This window comes from Diceros bicornis, chromosome 8 (genome assembly GCF_020826845.1).
Source record: "Diceros bicornis minor isolate mBicDic1 chromosome 8, mDicBic1.mat.cur, whole genome shotgun sequence".
Classification (NCBI taxonomy): Eukaryota; Metazoa; Chordata; class Mammalia; order Perissodactyla; family Rhinocerotidae; genus Diceros; species Diceros bicornis.
In genome coordinates this window covers 7,908,600-7,931,102 of record NC_080747.1, presented here as the reverse complement: position 1 = coordinate 7,931,102, position 22,503 = coordinate 7,908,600, and the positions used below count along the sequence as shown (strand labels likewise).

Below are 22,503 nucleotides of genomic sequence, written 5' to 3'. Positions count from 1 at the left end.
AAGCAAGGAATAAGAGAAGTTTGATGGCATAAATTATTGCTAGCAGGTATATTTGATATAGCTGAAACCCTCAGAGATTTTTGCTCCTGTTGCTGATAGCATCATACATAAAATTTTTAAAGTGAGGGGGGAATATTAAATGATGCCAGAAAAAACTCACATTATAATAAAGACACAGGACACATGCACAGTGTACCAAAAGGATGCACAGTGGTTAAGGCAATGCTCTTACCACAGCCTACAAGACCCCATGTGAGTTGGGCACCTCCCACCTCCACCTCTCCAGTAGTACCTCCCCCTTGAGCTCATCCCACCTCAGGGCCTTTGCACTTACGGCTCCCTCTGTCAGGAGTACTCTTGCCCAGATATTCACCTGGTGTGCTCTCTCACTCTCCTCAGGGCTCTGTTCTCGTCACCTATCCAGAAAGGCCTCTGGGATCTGCCTAAAAAGTAGTAGCCTCATCCTGCATCTCTCACTGTCCATGCCCCTCCTACCTTCCTCATTCCACTTCATTTTTCTTTGTAACGCTTGTATCACCTATCATCATATACTTTTATTTGTTTTCTATCTCCTGCCACTGGACTGTAAGTTACATGGGAATAGCAACTTTTCGTTTGGTATTATATTCGCCAACACCTACATCAATGGATATGTTAAAAATGAATCCATGCCTGACCCATACTATGTGCTCAATAATAAGTCAATGAATAAAAGGAAGATAGAGTCCTTTTCTAAACTCAATCACTGAAACAAACGGGATAGATATCTCTGAAACAATCAACAGAATGTTCCTATTGAATTCCAGATACTCAGTCTCTTTATTGAATTTTTTTCCAGTGATTTGAATTGATCCCCAATAAATATACTGGTAGTTATGAAAAAAGCTACCTCTTAGAAAGCCAACGTCTAGTTCCAGAGGGAAAGTCATCAACATGAGCATCAGGGAGCTCTGAGGGGGAAGCCAACACATAATAAAATGAGGGGAAGTTCATCCTAAGTTTTCTAATTCGATGCCTTAAGAAAGCATTATATGGTCTAAGCTTTTTGGTAATATCATTGAAATAGCCAGAGATCTCACATTAACTAGATTGTTGCTGTTGTTGAAATACATCCTGGGTCATATTTTATGTCATTACAAGGCGAAGAACATCTACAAATGCTGCTTGCCATTGGTATTTGAATTCGTGTGGAGAAGTCTATCCTGTCTATTTAAAAAGTGTTCTCCAAAAACAAAATAGGGAGAATGGTAATTTTGTTCAATGAAGTCATTATTTTAAACCTGGATGAGGCCTTAAAATCATCCAGACCAGTATGTGTTGTGTTGTGTTGTGTTGTGTTGTTTTTGGCCAGCTGGACCTTTCATCAAAAGATATCTTCAGAGGAGACCCAGTGGGAAGCAGATCAAAGTGGAGGAGCCCGGGGGGTTCTTCAGAGCATAGTTAAAACCACCAATTTCAGGCAACCTCATTGTCTCCCAAATGAGGATACACCCACCCAGCCAGCTCTCAGTTTAGGGTTGAATCTCCTGTAAAAGGAGACATTCTCATTGACTCCTCCCACAGCCCTGCAAAACAACATTCATTACATTGCATCCATTTTTACTGATAAGTAGACATTGCTTCCTCAAGGTGGCTTTTTCTGACACCTCAGATTAACTTAAGTCTTCCATATGTTCCTTTAATATCATGCCCTTCTCTCTTTGAAATTATCATCACGTTTTTAATGACGTTTTCAATGCATGTCTACCCTCTTAGGTATAAACCCTATGGTGACAGGGGCAGGGTCTCTCACCTTCCCTATTACATCCCCAGAACGCAGAACTTGGCCTGTAAACAGAACTGCGACCACCTTGAGGGGAAGGATCATGTCGTATTTGTCTTTTTATCCCCAGTGCCTGGTACTATTATGCTTAGCTCAGAGTAGCAGCTCAATAATTGTCTTTGAGTTGAACGGCATTGTAGAAATAAAACTACATAGAAAGTCAAGACAATCCTTTCCTGGCCTCATTCAGGCTTTTCTAGGGTTAGGTGGTCTTGAGCAATTGTCCTACCTAGTTTGACCTTTATTTTGTCAACCATAAGATAAAGGAATTGGATGTTGGAGTCTTCCAAAGCCCTTCTCTCTGGAAAATTCTGCGATGCTATTTTCCTCTGTTTAGAAATGTCCAATGAAGGTGTTAGGCAGGAACTTGAATTAATGAGATTACTATATATAAAGGGATGTCCATTCTAATTAGGAATCAGTGGTTAAGAGGGGACCATAGGAGCCACACTGTATGCAGTGCAATCTTTGTTCTACCACTTACTGGGTAGCTGGAGGTGAGATGCTTAACTCCCCAGGCCTCAATTTCTTCATTATCAGAATGAAGGTGAGGTTGAATGAGATCATAGAACTAAAGTATTTAGCATGGTGCTGGCTACCTAATAAGATCTCAACAGATGTTAATTTACATCATCAAGATTATTAAAATGGGAATGATTTCCACTTAAATATATGTATAAATAGCTTGATGACATTTTCCATAAACTCACTACTGATACCTCTTATGTTTTAGGAGACAAAGCCACAAAGGGAAACAAGGTAAGAAAGGTCATAAAAATGCATTTGTTACCCACTCTTTATTTTAGAAGCACGGTAATGTTGACAATGTGGAGGCTTAGATATCACTTGCAAAATATATCCTAGAAGTTTGGTTGGAATTTGTAATTTCTATTTGTAAGCCAAAAAACTGTTAACCATTAGCTTTTCTCAGGGAACAATAAATTCACTTTCTGATTCTCTTTCCTTTTGCAGACTCCTTTACCACCTCCTCGGTAAGACACTTAAAATAGAATCTTACTTTGCTGTATACTTAAATGATTAGTGTCAGAGTTTGAAAAGTTCCAGGATTTGAAAAAGAGAAATGCAAACATTTGACATTGAAAACTAATATGAATTGGCCAATGAACAAGATTAAACAAGCCTTCATTCATCCATTTAATCATTCATTCATTCACAGTCATCTATTTGATATACCTTCACTCACCATCTCTTGATGAAAGCATTGCTTCCCTACCCCTTCCTCTTTCTCTTCCTCCTTTTAGTACAGAAACCTGCCAGACAGTACTGGCACTGGGAAACGTCTTTAGGGACTTGCAGTATATATGTTATATAAGTATGTATGTTTATATATGTAGCACATATACAAATAGAAATATCATTATATATATATCTACATAGACAAGGAGGTGAGAGCAACAGACTTGATTTCTTAGGCTCTGAGTGAGCCGGCCACTCTGTTGTCCTACTTGAGCCCCGTGAGTACCTCCAACACAGTTCTTATTACCCTCGGTGCTAATCTTCTCATCACTTCTCTCTCTGCCCTCCCAGAGGGAAGCATCTCTGGCCAAGGACTGTGTTTTTCCTCTCCGCATCTCCAGCATCTACCTGGATGCACTATCCGTATGCATCTACCCGTTACACTGTTACAATGTGTAACAGTGTCTGATACACGTTATAAATGGGCAAGTGAGTGAGTGAGTAAATGGGTGACTGAGGCATTCATTGACTTTCAAACATTTTCCTATTTCGGGGAGACTTGAAAAAACTCAGGTCTTCCAGTCTGTGATAAATGAAGGCTATTACCATATTTTTTTTCCAGGCCTCCTAAAACTCAAACAGGTGGCATATTGAGAAACCTAGGACACCCTGTAAAAAATTACATCACACTCTTTAGAAAACAGAACCAAACAAAAGAACACGTTGCAGGGAGGTAGACTTAGGCTCGTTAGAAGAATGACTATTCCGACATTCAAAGCTACCTGAAATGGATCGGGCTGCCCTGTGAAGTAGCGAGCACCCAGAAACTAACGTTTCCAACCCAAAGCTAGGGGACACTGAGGGCCGGGCTGTGTGAATTCCGGGTCTGAGTGGCAAACCTTCTCAGGCCCCACTGTGACTCTTCCCACAGGCCGCCCATCACTGGTCCAAAGAAGTACCAGCCCCCGCCCCCCGAGCCAGAGAGCAGCAGGCCAGCCTTCCCTCAGAGGCACACCTTTCCCGAAGCCCAGAGAGAGCCCAGGTGAGAGACTTGTTGCTGCTGCTGGTGAAATGACCAGGGAGAGTGCTGGAGGGGGCGGGGGGGGGGGGGAGGCACAAGGACAACCAAACTGGTTACCTCTCTGCACGGCTCCCTAATAAGGTGGGGAGGAGCCAATTATACCTCCAGGAAAACAGTCTTAGAAACCTGTAGTTGGATTGTTTGTGGAAAATACAGCTTCTTTGTAATAAAATGAGTTATGGAAAGAATGGCTCACTTGAGATCTGAGTTAGTTATTAAAGAAAATTCTAAATACCAGAAGAGAATCAGGACTTTTCATTTAAAACTGAAAGGGGGTTCAGACTATTTCAGGACCCATATCGGCCCCCAGCTTCTCATCACCCAGGCTGCAGGAATACAACGGCGCATGAAAACCCATTTGTCAAACACATGACAGCCTTTTTGACAAAAATTAAAAACCAACCCTCTGGTATTAAGTGCTGACGACAGAGCCCCACCCCCAAACGTGGGGGGCATTTGGCAACCAGCTCCAATCACAAAATGTGACAAACCTGAGTGGGCATATTTTTTCTCCCAGAGAGATTGAATTCCCCAAATTACCTTATTTTAGAAGTCAGAACAGAGATTAGTATTTTCCTCTTGTTCCTGCTCAGGACAAATGATGCTTTCTTACTGCAAGCTTGAATCAGCAGGTTGGGACACTAGGCATTATTTTGTTAGTATTTCTCATGGCTACAGAAATTCAAAATATCAGGCACATTTTGAGATTTTACAGAAAACCCATTTATCACTGGTTCTGATGGAGAACGTTGAAGAGCCTAAAATGCCGTTTCTCCCTCTTAATTTTCTGGTGAAAGTCTCTTCGTCTTTTCATCCTTCACAGCCCCACACAAACATAAGTCTTCCATGTAGCAGCCTCCTCCTCTGCTCCCTCATGCCCCTCCCTCCTGGCCCCTTCTCAACCCGCACGGCAGTGTGGGGAGTTCTCAAGTCTCCATGCAAACTGCCCGGTTTGAAATTTAGGTCCTCCTCCTTATGAACTGGCAGATTTGGGGCAGGGTTCTCAACTGGGGGTGACTTTGCCCTCAGGGGAGTAACAGTGTCTGGAGGCATTTTTGGTTGTGACAACTTGGGTGGGGGGCATTCTACCGGCATCTAGTGGGCAGAGGCCAGGGATGCTGCTAAAATCCTACAGGGCACAGGACAGCCCTCACCACAAAGAATAATGAGACCTAAAAGGTCAATCATGCAGAGGTTAAACAATTCTCCCTTAGGGAAATTACTAAATTTCTCCAAGGTTTTTCTCAGCGGTCAAGTGAGGGTACTAGTAACACCTCCACCTACCTTGTGGGCTAATGTGAGAATTGTGCTGGCCTAGCACATATTTATAACCAACACTTAGTGCACTCTCATTACCTTGAGCTCTTTTCTACTGGCGCCTTTGCCACCCCAAATAATATATTTGGATACAAGTCTATCTCTTCCACTCCAAAAGGAGGGACTCAATCATTTTGGTATACGTGTCTCCTGGCTCTGTGCCTGACACATAATAGATGTTTGATGAATATTTTGTTTCCCTCTGCAGCTTCCAAACGGTTCTAGCCAGACTAGGAGTCACCAAATGTGTTCTGTTCTGATTTCTCTTTTCAAAGAGCGAGAGACTGGGAGGGAACAACAATGATAGACCGTCAAATCCACGAAGTGGTGTCATCAGAACTAGAAATGGAAGACATAACGTTCCTAAAACTCCTGATCAAATAGTCTAATGTGTTCAGAACTGGTCAAAACTCAGAGAAGCAGGGAGACAGAAAATAGGATGAAAAAAAAATCAAAGTTGATGAGGTTGTTTAATATGGAGAAAGAGGATTTTATCTTTTGTTTCTTCCTGCTGGAAAGAACAGGATGCCGGGACTTAGTGGAACTGGGTTTGCTCCCAGTTGAACCTCTTCTGGCCTTATGATTTCAGAAAGCTCTTAAACAGTTCTGAGTCCTGCTTTCCTTATGTGTAAAAACAAAATAACATCCCCATGTGGTAAAATTGTGGTCAGGAGGTATGCAGTTTTTCTCAAGTGCCTAGGATAATATCTGTCACAGCACAGGAAAGAAGAAAGAAAAACACTTAGCATCTCCCATCTGTCCTCAGCAGAATTAGGTACTCATAACCCTATTTTTTCTTGAAATAGAGGCTATATATTCTAATGCAATGTTTCTCATCCTGGCCTTTACATTAAAAGAATTAGAAAACCTTTTTAAAAAGTACTATTCCCCAGTATCTGTTTTAATTGTTCTGAGAGGTGGGACCCAGGCATCACAATTTTTTAAAGTTCCCCCAGATGAATCTGGTGTGCAGGCAGGGCTAAGAACCCAGAGGCAACCAGGTTCTAGGAATAGATCTGCCACTAAAGCTTGGAGGGTTCTTAGGTCTTACCTGTCTGTGCCTGAACCTCTAATGTCTAGAATAATGCCCCTTGATCTCCAGCTGAGTCCCTCTGCAGTCTGCACCACACGAGTCTCTTGTGCAGTGAGCCTAGCGGAGTTGGGATCTTTAGAAGTTTGCATTTCATATCTCCGGGGTCTCTGTAGTTAGCGTTTACATGTGTTTAATCATTTTTAGATGTGATGAGTATTGTGCTGCATCTTTTCATTGCAATCACCTCCAGAGAGTAATCACCTCTCATCTCATGGAATCCTTCAGCAGCCCTGGAAGCATAGTTTTATAAAGTATGGTATTCTAAGGCTTGGAAGGCTAAAGTGCCCAGCCCAGGGATGGCACATAGTAGGTGCCTAGTAAAACCACTTCCCTACCCATCGGACACATAAGGTCACTAAGATTCAGAGAAGTTAGGTGACTTGGTCAAAGTTATAGGGTTGGTATGTGACTATTGAATGGGAATGCCACCACGAATAAGAAAAGTTTTGCTCTAGGAAGACAGCTTTCACATTCATTTTTAGTCGGCCCCATATAGGTAGTCAGATGGCCATTACTAATGACCCAAGTCACATGTAAACAACCACCCGAGGCTGTTGCTAGGTTCACTTTCTCTGAAAACAGAAGGAACCTGGGAGATCTGGGCTTCTTCGGCCAATGCTGGAATAATGGTGTCTGCTCCTTTCCTAACAGCTGCTCTGCAGGCACCGGGAGATGAATTGCCCTCCCTAAAGGGAGGCTGTGATTTACATCTGGCAGTCAACTGCATCAATTGAAGGCGGCCGACAGCTACAGCCCTTTACAACTGGCTGTGCTCACCCCAGACGGTGGCTGTGCTTCCTGCTATTGTGTTTCAGCCCCCATTTGTCTCCACCAGCTCTGCCATTCTCTGTTTTAAAGCTAAGTCTTGGCTTCACAAAACAATTGCTGACTCGAAGCACTTCAGTTAGGGAAAATGCCACTTAGATCATTCACTGACATCTCAAAACTAGCAGACAACGCTGATGTTTGGGGAATGTCGTTTGGACGTTCTCAACCTTTTATATATCATTATTATGATTTTTACAATATCCACATAATATTTTTTGCTCGCCTGATTTTTTTACTTAAGTAAATTTATTTAAAAGCGAAAGATAACATTACCATAAGTAATTGCAACACAGACAGTTTCAGGCCAAACTTTGAGCCCAGGGAATTTTCTCTCTGTTAAAAGGGAAGAGAAGTAAATGTTACATTGGTGTTATGGATGTGCTAACAGCCACATTGAGACTTTCTCCTTGGCATAATGAGAAAGAGATTAAAAAAGGAGTAACTTGGGGCCGGCCTAGTGGCGTAGTGGTTAAATTCACACGCTCCGCTTTGGCAGTCCAGGGTTTGCAGGTTCGGATCCCAGGCACAGACCTATGCACTGCTTGTCAAGCCATGCTGTGGCATGCATCCCATATAAAGTAGAGGAAGATGAGCACATATGTTAGCCCAGGGCCAGTCTTCCTCAGCAAAAAGAGGAGGATTGGCAACAGATGTTAGCTCAGGGCTAATCTTCCTCACCAAAAAAAAAAAAAAAAGGAATAACTTTCCAACTACTCATCCATTGTTTTAATACCATGTCACATGCACCAGATAAAATCATCCTGAGCAATCATGATTGACGTTTGCTGAGCTCCAGCTACACACTGGGCCCACTTTGGAGTCTTTTGGATGCATTCACTCATTTTGCCCAACAACAGTTCTGTGAGGAAAGCAGTATTACAATCCCCAGTTGGCTGATGAGGACACAGAAATGTAGAGAGGTCATTGAGCCACGACAGTTCCTTTATGCTTCAGCAAACTCAGTGTTCAGCCAAAATATAGTTTACATAAAGGGCCTGATATTTAACTAGCAAAACACCCATTTGCCTAACTATGGTTTTTCCTTTTCAACCAGGGATGCTGGCACCACATCAGTTCAAGACAGCTCAGTGGCAAAAATGTATATTGTGAGGATTTGGGAAGTGAAAAAAAAATCTTTATAGATATCAAGAAAGCATGATCCTTTAAAAGAGAGAAAGTATGGATTACAAAGAAGATATACAAATTTGCATTTACGAATGGAAACTATTGATTTTCATGTGTGAACTTTATTATTACTCTAGTTTTGCTGAATGTTGCCATTGGAGAAAACTGGGTAAAGAGCATCTGGGATATCTCTGTACTATTTCTTACAACTGCGTGAGAACTACAATTATCTCAGAACAAAAAGCTTAATTTAACAAAACTGTTAGAAGTGTTCTGCAGACGGAAGGTGTTCTTTTATTCCAAATAGCTTTCACATATATTATTTCATGAGAACCTTAATCAACCCTCTTCATTACTGTCTGGATTTACCCAGTTTACAGGTGGAAAAACTAAACTTCAGAGAAAGAATTTCACTGATCGAGAGTGACAGAGCTCATAGATGACACAGCAAGGATTCAAATCCAATTCGTTTAAAACTAAGCCAAAAACTAAGGGAGGCTCGAGAGGGGCTATTTTTATAGTAAAAGGTATTATCCTCAAATACACACTGAGTTCCTATTATGCACGGGAAGGGATGTGGGAAAACTTATTTTCTGCAGTCAATGACCATGTTTTATTGGCCTTCTCCAGCAACAGAATGTGGGGAAACTTGTAAGTTGAAAGATGCTTTCAGAGAGGCAATGTGGTGCTGTGGGGAGGAGGCCAGAGTCCCCACCCTTTTCTGCCATTTTGTAACTTTATGCAGATCCGTCTTCAGAATCTCATTTAAGAGACCACCCCCCCCCAACCCCCAAAGCTCAATGCCTTCATTTCACAGGAGAAACTGACTTATGGCGTCTTGTCAACCTGGGCATTTCTGTGCTCGAAGATGCTTGTCGTGCACAGAAAGGGCTTCCTGCAATTACTTGGATTCTCATTTACCAATTCCAAAGCCTAGATTTCCTGAAAGCTCAATTTCCATCTGTAAAGTATATTGTTCTGCTTATAAATCGAGTGATTTTATCTAAACAGAAAAACAGTCATTCTGCTTATCACATTAGGTAGGGTAAGGAATCTCAGACAATAAGCCTCATTGAAAAACTCAGTTAAATCTCCCTAAATATTTGAAATATCTTTATACAGTTAACTTACTTGACTTTTAAGTATTTCCAATGCTGGCAGGGAAGGTCTAAACTCTTAACAAGCAAAACTTTCTTCAATAGTTTTTGTAAATCTAATAAGGTAAATGTATAAATATAGAAAAATTCAAGGTCTCTTAAACAGTTTACAAATGGAGTCAAACATAGATTGACTCTGGTAACTTAAAGTCAACAAGTCTAAAATCAATTACACGTTTTAAATTGAAACCACATGGCCCATCTCTCGGTAATTCCTAAGATGCCAGAGTCTCTTAAACATTGAAAACACTGAGATTAGCCTCAATTTAACCCCCAAATAATTAATACTATGGGTGTCTATTTTATTACTTCTAATCAGATCCTTTTATCTTCTCACTTGCCCTATTAAAAGGGGGAAGCAGGATGCAAATGTACTGTCTCAGATGAGCTGACGAAACAAGTTAAAAAATATGGGACCTTGGCACACTTGCCTATTGCTTGGAGGTGAGACCAGAATATGGCATCTGAGCGCCATCTGCTCTGGGATCATCTTACCTGATGCAGACAGACCTTTCTCTATAACCTAGGTCAACAGCCTTCAGCTAAGACTGGTATCACAGCCTTAATCTTCCGGCATTTCTTCAGTTCCAGTCTTTTCACCAACAGACCCGGATAGACAGAATGTGCCTGTCACCTCCACTCCCTCCATAGTCTCCTTGTCTGACTTGGACCACTTTCTAACAATGGTGTCCACTGAACACCCAACCTTTTATTTTTTTCTCTAGCAATTCTCACAATAACTCTCTAAGATGAATACCCTTGTGGCCATTGTACAGATGAGAAAAATGAGGTTTAGAGAGGTTAATTGACTTAATATAAGTGAAAGACTTAGAGCTTATTCTGAGACCTGTCCAATGTCCACATTATCAGATTCCATGCTGAATTCTTTTGCTCTTGTTCAGTTCATGTTTTTTGTCTCAGATCTCCTTTCATGATCAGCATCCTTTCTCTCACATGTGCCTTCCTGGGATCCCACTGTAGCTGACGACTTCATATTTAAATCTCTTTACATTTCCTCAAAGCAAAAAACGAAGAGCTTAAAAATCAAGGTAATAATAGCGGTTCTGACTGTGCTAACAAAACTTGACACAGAAAATCAAATGTCGGGAGAAATGATGTTATTTAAATTCTCCTAAAATGAGAAGCAAGTTTGTTCACATCCTTTCTGTCACCACCTTTTACATGGACTTGTATCTTCTTCTTTTGCTTGGAAAATTATGAGAAAAATAACCTGGCTTTAGTTTTATAGAACAGTAATAAATATCACACTAGACTATGGGCTGTTAATTTGGCAATGAAAATGTAATCAAATGTTTTTAAGGGCTCGGGTGACTTTATCTTGACCATTATGAACTGTATTTTATGTGACACCATATTTCTTTGCCTTGCAGACAGATAAGCTTGAAGAACTTAAGTGAGGTAAGTAGCAGTTTTGTCCTAGGAAACAAAGAAGGGAATTTTTGTGCATTAAGGTCTGCAACGGGCAAGATACTATTGGCTTCAGATACTTATCATGCTGAATTATCATAATAGCTGTGCACAAAATGTATTATCCCTATTTTAAAGGAGAGAAAACTAAAGCAAAACAAGGTTGAGATTTTAAACCAAGGTTCTATCGTGTTGCCGTGTTCAGTGTTTACTGGTACAATGAAGAGAAGAGCAAGCCCATGAAAGCTGTAGTCTCCACTGACGGCTTCCAGCCTCCAGCATTACAGAAATAGAATGTGGGAAATTGTATTGTCCCTTGCTATTTGTTCTTTACAGGAAAGATAGGACCGCAAAGTAGAAGAAATGTGAGATACAGGGTCACACAGACCTGGGTTTGAATCCTGCTCTGCCACCTACTACTTTCGTGAACTTTGGCAAGCCTCCCACCCCCACCCCACCCCCACTTCTGTTTTCCGGGCCATAAAATAGAGATGAGTACACTCAACTTTGCAAAGTTGTGATAAAGTCAAAGTCAGTCAAAGTAAACACGTAAATGACCAGGTGAGTGGGAGAGGCTCAATTAATGGCATGAAAATCAGGAAAGAGGGAGCTCTCTTAAGCCCCCATTGGTGTTTAGTTCCTTAAGCCCCCAAAGAGGAAATTCCTTAAGAAGATGGCAGGTCCACTAGAACTGATGGAAAGTCTCTGTCCAGCAACACAAGTGGCCTCACCTCTCTCCCACTGGCCTCCTGGGATTTGGTTCTTGTCTTGGTAGTTGACCTATGCTCTTCTATCTAGACTACAGGGTTGATTTCTTTTCTTTCTTTATTTCTTTTTTGGCCTTATGAGAATGCTAAAATCAAACGTCCTATTTCTAGCTTGTCACTTAAACAAGACATTTATTACCTCTAGTCCATAAGACAATCATGTCAAGGAGGATAACACATGACTGCTGAATGAGAGGGCCAACACTGGTTCCATTCAGGACTTCACCCTGTTCACCTTCTTCTGGGAGTTGTTGGACTTTCCAGGTGCCACCAGAAAGGAGAAAGTTGGGGGTGATATTCTGCTGCTGGAGGAACCCACACATCTAAAGGGATTCCATGCCTTTCTTCCTGGGGGTCGAATTTATGTGACCCACATATAAGATGGCTGCCACTCAAGAGGACCTATAGTCCATAACTCATTTGTCAGTCTGAAAGAACAATAGGCTCCCCAATCACCAACAAGCAAGAAGGAAATAGGGAGGTCAGTCTTAGACAGCAGGGATCATGCAGGACTGTTTGTTTTCCTTGCAACTTTGGTTGGCATTCTGCTAAAAGTTGATGTCATCTAAAGAACAACAAGGCCTAGTGGAAAAACACATTCTTCCTCCTTATCTTTTGCCAAGACATTTCCCCACTGTTTATCTGGGCTGAGAGTCAAGGCCATTTCTCCACCACAAAAGCCCATCTCATAGGGCAACTGCCATGTTTGTGTGTGTTAAGTGCTTGCTCTACTTTATCTTGTGGACCAGAATCCAGTCCAGCAGAAATGATGTGCTACCTGCCCCACTCAATTCACATAGCACTTTATAGTTTTCCAGGAAAGTAGAGACTCGCTGTCCCGTTTAATTCTCCTAAAACCTTAAAAGAAAAAGAGGCAGCAGGACTTGCACAGTTCCCACAACTGGCAGAGGATAGGGCCAGCCTGGAAAGCCCCAAGTCCAGGTCTACTCCCATGCCTATGACTCTCTGCCTTAGAAAATACAGAGACACCTCTGAGCCAAAATGGTGAGAAAAAGGAGAAGGAAGAAAGGAGAGCAGGAGAGGAGAATGGGAGGGCAGGAGGGAAGGAGAGTGGAAAATAGTAAAGAAGGCATTACTATTTAACTTGAATGTGTTTATTTTCTAATTAAAAAAAAGTTTAAGAAACTAGAGAGATTTCACTCCACTGAACTTTTAATGGAACATTGAGACATACTTATAGAATAGTCTTATTCCATACTCTACATCAATATTACAGTGCATTTGTAATATTCCAATAAGTGAGTATAGCACCAAAAATTACTTAACAGCTCTCAATAGATGGGTACGTGGATTGTTTCCAGTGTTTTGACACTATAAGTAATGATGTACCAGACATCTTTGTACATGGAACTTGTTCTGATTTCAGGTTGCTTTCATAGAAGAAGAGTTTCATCAATGGAATTACTGGGAAAAGAAGAAGAGTATTTCTGCGGCTCTTGATAGCTATGGTTACTCTTGATAGCTATGGTTAGATTGCTTTCCAGCAGAGTCAGAGCAATTTACAGTCCCATCAGCAGACCATATACTTGCCGGTTACATCACACACAGAGTATAAAATTTTGATTTTTGCTTAGTCTTTTGGAAAGTTATTTGTAGATTTTTTTAAAATCTAAACTAACAAAAATTTTGCCCAAACTCTGCTAACCAATTGCTCCAAAAACACACATAGTTTAATGTAAAATTCTCTATCACCAAGAGTCATTCATTGTTATCATTATTTTTTTTAATACAGGTCCTTGGAACAGAGAAAGGTAAACTGTTTAAATTTGTTTTCTTGGCCTAATATCATTAGGTTAAGTTCTGTTTCCAGATGTATAATGTTAGTCATTTTTTAAAAGGATCAATAGTTTCAGAGCATGAGTTGTATGTGCACATGTGTGTGCATGGCATGATCCAGATGGATCCAGGACCTCGTAGTCTCTTCAAGAGTCCTCCCGTCTAAACAGAGTGATTTAAATTAGGGGTGGGCTAGAGGTCTTTCTTCAGCCATAGACTACTGACAAGAAGGAGGCACATTGTCACCCCCCGCCACTTTGGAAAGATGTTGCTGGGCCACTGCTCCAGAGAATCTCCTGGTCTCTCCATCTTTGATGTCATCCAGGGACACACACATGTGCGCTCAAGCATGCATGCACACACACACGTGTGCACACTGTTGGTGTCACTGTTGTAGAAGCATGCAATCCAACACTCACTCGCTAGCTGGCAGGATGCTAAGCAGGTAATACCTTCATGCCCACCTTTGAAATGCTGTTTACCATTCGCTTAGAATGATGAATTATGTCCAGAGCCCAAGGGCCTGAGCTATGGCCCAAGGAGTTGACACAGGCAGCGTAGCTCCACAAAGCAACATCAGGTTAGGATTTCAGAGGCCTGCTACCAACTCAGTGTGTGATTTTGACCAAGTCGTATTGCCTCTGTGAGTCTCAAATCTGCTATTCTTTATATTGAGGAGGTTAGACTTGAGTGAGGTCTAAGCAGGCTTGTGGATTCCCAAGGGTCCGTGATGGAGGAGTGGGGGTCTGTTGGCAATTCTAAATAATTTTAAAACCTAAAGGAGACTGCTCTTTTCCACACTAAAGCTCAACATCCTAATTAAAATGTTCAGATGTTGTTGCATCGGACTTCAATGATTATCAACACAACAATGTGACATTGTTCAGTTCATGAAGGGCAGATGCTCTGGGTGGCTGTTGATGACATAAAACGATTTTATGGGATGTGTGACTAGTGGACCAGTCACTGACTCCAATCACATTTCAAGTAATCACAGTCCTTCAATCACAGCTGTCCAGTTTGTGATCAGTCTTGGAAAGAGCACAGAGTAACAACAAAAATTAAGACACATCAGTGTCTATATGCTTCCTTAGCTCTATTACTTATAACCACTACTGGGAGAGTGTTTTATGAGATTTCATATCGTTGTATTATTATGTGCCCTTGATAATTCTGGATGGCTGGTTAAAATCTATCCAAGATGAAAAGGAAATAAAAAGTGGTAACACCAATGGCATAAGTAATTACCAAATAACTCCAGGTCATATGGTTGGCAGAACTTTTCAAAACTTGAAGATCAAAGGGGAAAAATTGAGAAAATGCATTCCTTGTGGTAACTAGGTGGGAACTGATGGTCTACATCAGAATCCTAGGAACTATCCTTCCTGTCACAGGACAGATATGAGAATTCAGGTGTGCAGGGGCCAGCATTGGGCATCCCCATCCCCTACATTGCTCAGAATAGTTCTTAGGTTTAACCTTTTTATGTTTCTATATATTTTTGTTTGAATGCAAAATTCAACTTCAGCCCACTTCCACTTCAAGCCCTTCCCGTACCAAATACTTTCCAATGTAATATTCTGCATTTTGGAAAGTTCAATGATGAGTGATAATCTTGATAATATTATTGAATATTCTTGATAATATTATTGAATATTCAAAGCAATTTTTATAGCCTCAGGGAGAAGCCACCCTCAGGAGCCAGGGTTGTTGCACAATACGGGGGTGACAGCCCACTCCTAATAACAAGAGATTACTTGGATAAAATTATAGTCATTCCAGTAGGCCACTAGTGGTCGCCAATCATTTTCCTTTTGCAACCTGATGAAATTACGTGACTCCTTTATGCAGTTCCTTATCACCGGATGAAGTCTGAAGCATTTCACCTGTCACGAAATCAAAGTACTCCAGAGATTCCTCTTGCTCTTGCCAGGTAAGGAGCCAGGAATCCCTTGCCGGATCCCAGCTTGGGGTCAGGCCCTGTGTTGTCTCAGATAATGACTTGCCAAGGCTTCCTGAGAAATGGAAAATCTTTGGTCTTTGATAAAGACGACCAATGATGAGGCCCAAGGGAAACCTGTGAATCACAGTCGTTATTGAAGCTAATAACGTTGTTCTTCCTGCACTTTATACGTGATTGAGTGTTAGAGAAGTTTGGGAGATTTGAAGACTTGAGTATTAACTAGATAGGACTAACTGGAATGAATGCTAATCAATTTGGGAAGAAAAGTTTGCTGTCTCTAACTAGTCTCAGTTGATGACCACACAGAAGCTTACATTTACTTTTGAATAGCGCTGTATAGACAGCCAGGGGTTGAAAATCCCATTATCTGATTAAATACTTGCCTGATCAGGTTATTTTGACAACTGTCATCCCAACTGAAGAGTCAAGGAAGCTAAGGCTCAGGCTGGTGACTCATTGACCAAGGTCACTGTAAATTAGGGGTAGCTTCCTTAAAACCAAATCCAGGGCCTCCAAAATTAGTGCTTGTGAGGTCCTCATGACCCCAATCTGCCCTGTAGCTCCAGCCTCGGTTCATAACACTCTCCCTGCTTTCCCACTCTGTGTTGTCAGTTAATGCAAGACATTTGCACATGCTGTTCCTTTGCCTATATCACTTCCCCCATATTTCCCTCTCTCCACTCTCTCCCTACTTGGAAACTCCTCTTCATCCCTCAGACTTCAGCTTAAAGCCGCACTGAATCCAGAAGATAGTTCAGACCCATTCCCCAGAGGAAATAAATGAGGCTTAGAGAGGCTGAGTCCCTTACCATTGAGGTCAAGTCCAATTGCAAAGCCCAAGCACTTTTCAGTAGCCCCTGCTGCCTATAATGACTTGATTCTAAAAACGCAGCCCATGAATCCTGACTTTCCGTGGTGGTATTCACAGTCAAGATGCTATCTTTTATTTATTTGATAAATATCTATGGGGAGAGTATCCTGTTCGAATAGAGGCATGGTAAGGAGGGATCCCCTGGAATCACACTGCCTGGCTTCATCACTGGCAAACTATATGATCTCAGGTGACGACGTCACTCATCTTTCAATGGGAGCTGAGAGCAGAGCAAGTGCCCAATAAATAGCTCTCACTGCAGTTGCCAGGCCTTGTATGTCAGAGTCATGACCTCCAACCCCCGTGCCCTTCCCCTTCCTCGCTTCAATATTGTTTTTTTCATTGTCTTTTATATTTTTTAATAATCTCCTTATGAATTTCCTTATAATAATCCACAGTTTTCTCACCCAGCTCTCATTTCAAGAAGGAATAAAATAATTTCTATACTCTCCTTCCTTGCCGTGGCTGACTCTCCTTCAATCAGTAAACAGTTTCTATAGAACATGAGCCCCAACAGGCCACATACCATTTTCTATAGTGACTGTGGTTACAAGGCTTCTTCGTGTCTTTGAAAAGTAAAGAATCATGATATGGGTTCATTGAAATGATATGGAAAGAACTTATATGGGTCAATTTGTTCTATATCTAATGTTTGTGTATCTTGAGAAAGAGAGAAAGAACCAGCCTCCTATTGCCTTACAAAACAGAAATTCTTCTGGCATCTCCAGTAAACTGTAAAGAGCTTTGTAAATGTGACTTAGGCCACTGTCATTGACCTTACCCCTGAGTGGAATTTTACCCACCATGGGAACTACTAACATTCTTTCAATTCTAACATTTCCTTTAGCTCTTCATTCATGACGAGCAACCACAGTATGCAAAACAGAGGTAAGAACACTTTATGTAAGAACTATAAAATACACAGGTAAGTCACCACACTGTGATATTCCTGCACTGTGACTTAGCTTTTGTGAACCTCAGAGTCACTAAGCTTATATGTATAATGTCATTAGCTTGTTTTCATTGATAAATAGCTTTCCATTGTGTTAATATAACAATTTTCATCCATAATTAAATATGATCACTTAGGTGGTTTCCAGTTTTTTCCCTCTATGAACATTATTATGTTGTGAACCATATTATAGATGTCTTCCCATGTACATAATAATGATAATTTCTCTTTCTAAGAGGGAAATTGTTGGATTTTAGGATGTGCCTCTCTTCAATTATACTAGATGTATTCTCCAAAGTGGATGTATCATTTAGTTTCAACAACAGTTTATGAGTCTGCCTTGTTCTCCATCCTCTCCAACAGTCGATTTTAACAAACTTTCAGTTTTTGCCAATCCATTGGGTGTAACATAGATTTATCTTAAGAAAAGTCTATGAAATGTTGAAAATAAAACTAACCTCTCTTACTGATTGCCAAGATAAAAATCAAAAGGATACCATGTCTGTGGAGATGTCCGAAGCAGCATGTAAATACAGCGTTATATTACTGTTGGTGATAGGTTTTGTGTGTGTGTGTGAGGGAGATCAGCCCTGAGCTAACATCTATTGCCAATCCTCCTCCTTTTTTTCCCTTTTTCTCCCCAAAGCCCCAGTAGATAGTTGTATGTCATAGTTGCACATCCTTCTAGTTGCTGTATGTGGGATGCCGCCTCAGCATAGCCAGACAAGCGGTGCCTCCGTGCGCGCCGAGATCTGAACCTGGGCCACCAGTAGCGGAGCACGCGCACTTAACCGCTAAGCCACGGGGCTGGCCCTGGTGATAGGTTTTGATATGGTTAGCATCATTTTGCCCAAACTAGATCTGTCATGTTCTTGTGTCTTTCTTTCTTCATTCCATATGCCATGGAGATTCTGTGTTCAGGTCTAATCCTGCACTCTCTCTCTGTTGAGCATAAGAGGGCTTAGGGCTGGAGGAAGCAGACACCATACGATAGAGTGGAAAGGTTGAGGGCTCTACTGACCTTGGTCCTAATTCTGCCTCTCTCCCTACAATAGGATCAGCTTGAGGAAGTTGATTCTTGGAGCTTCACCCTCCCCATCCATAAAATTCAAATAGTAATGTTAACTCACAGGGTTAATACACACACACACACACACACACACACACACACACACACACACACACACCTCTCTGCTTGATGCATAGTAGGCAGCTGACACGTTTTAATATTATTCCTTCTTTTCTGCATTCCCTTTCCTTCTCCAGAAATTCCCTACCCAAGTGATCCTATTAGACCAAGAGTTTCCTCCCTGACCTCCATCATGTCTTTATTTCTCTTCTGCCCTATACCTTCTGGGCCTTAGACTGGAAAATCAATCTGGAAAACTCATTTCCCCTGATGTATACATTGTTAATACAAGTTTCCCTAGAGTCGACTCCTTTTTTTAAAGGAAGGCGGCCGGAGGGGGCTGTAATTAACAGGATGGGCTCAATCCCTAGGAATCAAATGATAAGGACAGTGGTCCTGGAGGCCAGATCTCAGAGTATGAGGACGAAAAGACTTGTGGTGTCCAGGTGGAAGGTCCAGGGGCTGATGGGGCCCAGAAAGGACATTACTTATGGGGGTTTTGAGAATATTTTGCAGGGATGGGGAAGCAGAATCATAGCTTACAGAGGAACCCAAAGTCTTAACTTGAAAGGTAAATAAAGAGCAATTGAAGAATGGAGCAGCAGTGTCAATGAAGTGGGTGGCCTTCACAGACATGCATCCAGTCATGTGTCCCAGGACTGGGAGTAGATCATTTGTACTGGATCTTGTAGATTGTTCTCTACTCGTCTCAGAGGAAACAGGTTGCTTAAAGAAACAGGGGACACATTTTGGCCTCCAGCACCTTCCAATACCATTAATTCCTCTTTCCGTCAACAAATATCCACCAAGCACGTGGTTTGTACCAAAATTGGGCTGGGCCTGAGAATACAGAATAGAGACAGCCCCATCCTTCCACTAACCAGAGCTTAAGCACCTGCGATGCTCCTCCATCAACTTACTGAGCGATGTTCATTCTACTGGGTAGAAATTCGTCTCTGCATCACCAGTGCTTGGCAGAAACTAGGCGCACAGAAAACAGCACACAATCCAGGCACTCACAGAGTTCTCAGTCTAGAGGGCTCTCTAAAGCTGACTGGATTCAATTTGCAGGCCTCAAGCATGGGGGTCGTACTCTTCATGTTGAACAGTGAAATCTACATCTCTGTCGATGGAGATATTAGCATCCTTATTTTACAACTGAGAGGTGTTCAGCTATTCCTGATAGTTCTGTTACCACCTGATAAACAGACTTTGCTCAATTCTCTGATAAATGAGTTCAAGCTAAGCTATTAGGAGCCTAGCAGATGGATTTCAGGGCAACAAAATTATTTTGATATAGTGGAAGAAGATCCAGAAAGGTTTGGTTATACTCTAAAATAGTAACAACATTGCTAAGTTTGGGATTGTGGATGATTTCTTTTCTTTTTTGTTTGTTTTTAATTTTTGTTCACTAATGTTTTCTTTTTCTATCTGCATTTTATAAATATTTTTTATGTAACTCTTTTTTAATGAAATTATTATTTTTTTTTTTTGCTGAGGAAGATTCACCTGAGCTAACATCTGTGCCAGTCTTCCTCTATTTTTTATGTGGGTCACCACCACAGCATGGCTGCCAACAAATGGTGTAGGTCTGTGCCCAGGAACAGAACCTGGGCCACCAAAGCAGAGCTGAACTTAACCACTTGACCACGGAGCCGGGCCCTAAAATTATTTTTTAAATTGTATGTGAGGGTAAATTAAAATTTGCTGATAAATATGTGTGGATACCTGCTTAAAATAAAACTCTTTTATTATAAGTTACAAAAGAAAAGCCTAGAGCTGTGTTTCTTTAATAATACTAACAACATTAGCAGTAGCATTTACTGAGTGGTTAGCATTTATTAAGAGTTTTATATACATAAGAATTTTAAAATATTAGTAATTATTGGTATCAGTATGATTTTACAACCCTTACCTTTTTTATTAGGCTAACCTGCCTCAAATTTTATTGGCCACCTACACAGTGTCCTCCCCAATGTTCCTCCACTTACTCTATGTCAATCTCTTCATTAATGTGACCCTCAATTCTCCAAGTGGGAGAGGACTATTTCCTGGGGTTATAAAACTCAAATGCAATGTTTTATGTAAAGAAAAATTTCCAAAGATCAGCTGCCATTATTTTAGACAAAATCAATTAAATACTTGTACTGGATTATATGCTCCAAATTTCATTCATTCATTAAACAAAGATCCAATCAGGCCTTCAGGGGAAAATTGTGTGGCCAAGTTTTTTTTTGTTTGTTTTGTTTTATTTAACTCATTCTCTGAATAGACTACAAATGTATATTGCTATTTCTAAATGCTCTTTTGCAAGTAGGACTTTTTAAATATTCAAGCAAGACACACAGAGTTGAAATATAATGAATCTGTTGCCACAATACAATGAAAAATTCATAATCAGTGAACACTATTATGTATGCTACACAAACTAAGAGATAGGAAGTGCTGATAATGGTTATTTTCTTCTCTCAAGTATATTCTTATTGTTTCAATCTATATTGAAGAGAGAGTATGGCCATTTCAATAAGAAGTCTCTATACATTGCTTCACTATAATTTAAAATAAAGTTTTTGAAGTCATTCTTTCTATATTAAGACAGCTCTTTCAGCTCTCTTGGTTAGGGTTTGCCTGCTATACAGCTCTCCATCCTCTCACTAGTGATCTCTCTGCGTCATTATATTTTAGATGAGTAATTAGCACATAATGATTTTTAAACCAATCTGCATCTGATTTTTAAGTGCCAAGTTTATACCTTTGATATTTATTGTGATTACCAATATTTTTGGATCCATTTTTATATTATTTTTTGCCTCCTATTGCCCTGCTTTTTACTGACTTTTTGTTTCTTTTCCTGCCATATATTGGATTCATCTCTTCATTATTCCCCTTTCTCTCTCTTTTTTGGAAGTCATACATCCCAGTTCTGTGCTTCCATTGGTTACCTTTAGCATTTTAAATAAAAGCATGCTTGAATTTTAAAACTCTGGAGTTCATATTCTCCTCCCAAGCAATACAAAAAACTTTCATTTTGATGGTATGAATTCTGCACTGTGCTTGAAAGTTAAGCTTTTACTTATAAAATTTTAAAAGGAGAGATGTCATTAGCATCTTTCTCCTATTTTTAAGGTCATAAATTGGTGTGTGAAATTAACTTACTATGATGAGTGTAATTTAAACTTTAAGTGATCAGACAGTTTTCTACAACAAACATTTTGATACACATAATTCCCTGTAACAAACATTCTTAGGCTCATTGTTAAAAGTCACAATCCTTGGAACCATTAAAACAGAACTTTCAATATTTCAGGAGTGCCCTTTGTTCCTCTTACCAAACCCAGAGAGAAATTTGGCTTTTTGATAATGAGAAGCAAAATAAATACACATATAACCTAAATGTTATGGTAAATGGCAAGTAAATATTTGCTAATGTTTTATTTCATGTTTTGCCTCAAAAATATACTGTGTTGGGTTGTTGTTAAGCTACTAAATGGGACTATAACTTTGGTTACACTTTTTAGACTGAATTTAGACTACATAGCTTATAATTCTTCACACTAATCACTTTTCTTCCATTTTATGTGTTGTTATTGTCCAATAATTTATTTCCATATTGTTTTTATACCCTCAAAGCTTTACGATTTTTTTACAGTTAATTCTTGCCTTAAATTACTAACATAGTTATAAATATTTTTGTTTAGTGTTCTTCCTAACACCTCACTCCTTCCTTGCGGTTTTAATTTCCTGAAATTCATCTTTTATTAGTATTTACTGGAATGACGTGCATTAGATATATGTTATTTTCATTGAAGTATGTAGAGAAAACACCACATCAAAATTTGACAAGTGGTAGTATCTTAAAGTTTAGGAACCATGTGAAATCAAAACCCTTTTGAGGAATTTTTTTGCATTCTGTTACTTTAAAACCTATTGGTCTATCTTGCTCTTTTAAAGAATCTTTTACCCAGGCATGATTTTG

The 22,503-nt window shown here is 40.3% G+C and overlaps 1 protein-coding gene across 1 annotated transcript in view; it reads left to right on the top strand.

The window, feature by feature from the left end:
• Positions 1 to 22,503, top strand: part of CLNK (cytokine dependent hematopoietic cell linker) — an 80,148-nt gene that overhangs the window by 41,822 nt on the left and 15,823 nt on the right. Inside the window, exons 8-14 of the mRNA XM_058547631.1 lie at positions 2,556 to 2,581; positions 2,795 to 2,814; positions 3,951 to 4,061; positions 11,012 to 11,039; positions 13,569 to 13,587; positions 15,464 to 15,545; positions 17,294 to 17,334. Of these exons, the coding sequence (XP_058403614.1) occupies positions 2,556 to 2,581; positions 2,795 to 2,814; positions 3,951 to 4,061; positions 11,012 to 11,039; positions 13,569 to 13,587; positions 15,464 to 15,545; positions 17,294 to 17,334 (327 nt within the window). The remainder of the gene's footprint in view (positions 1 to 2,555; positions 2,582 to 2,794; positions 2,815 to 3,950; positions 4,062 to 11,011; positions 11,040 to 13,568; positions 13,588 to 15,463; positions 15,546 to 17,293; positions 17,335 to 22,503) is intronic.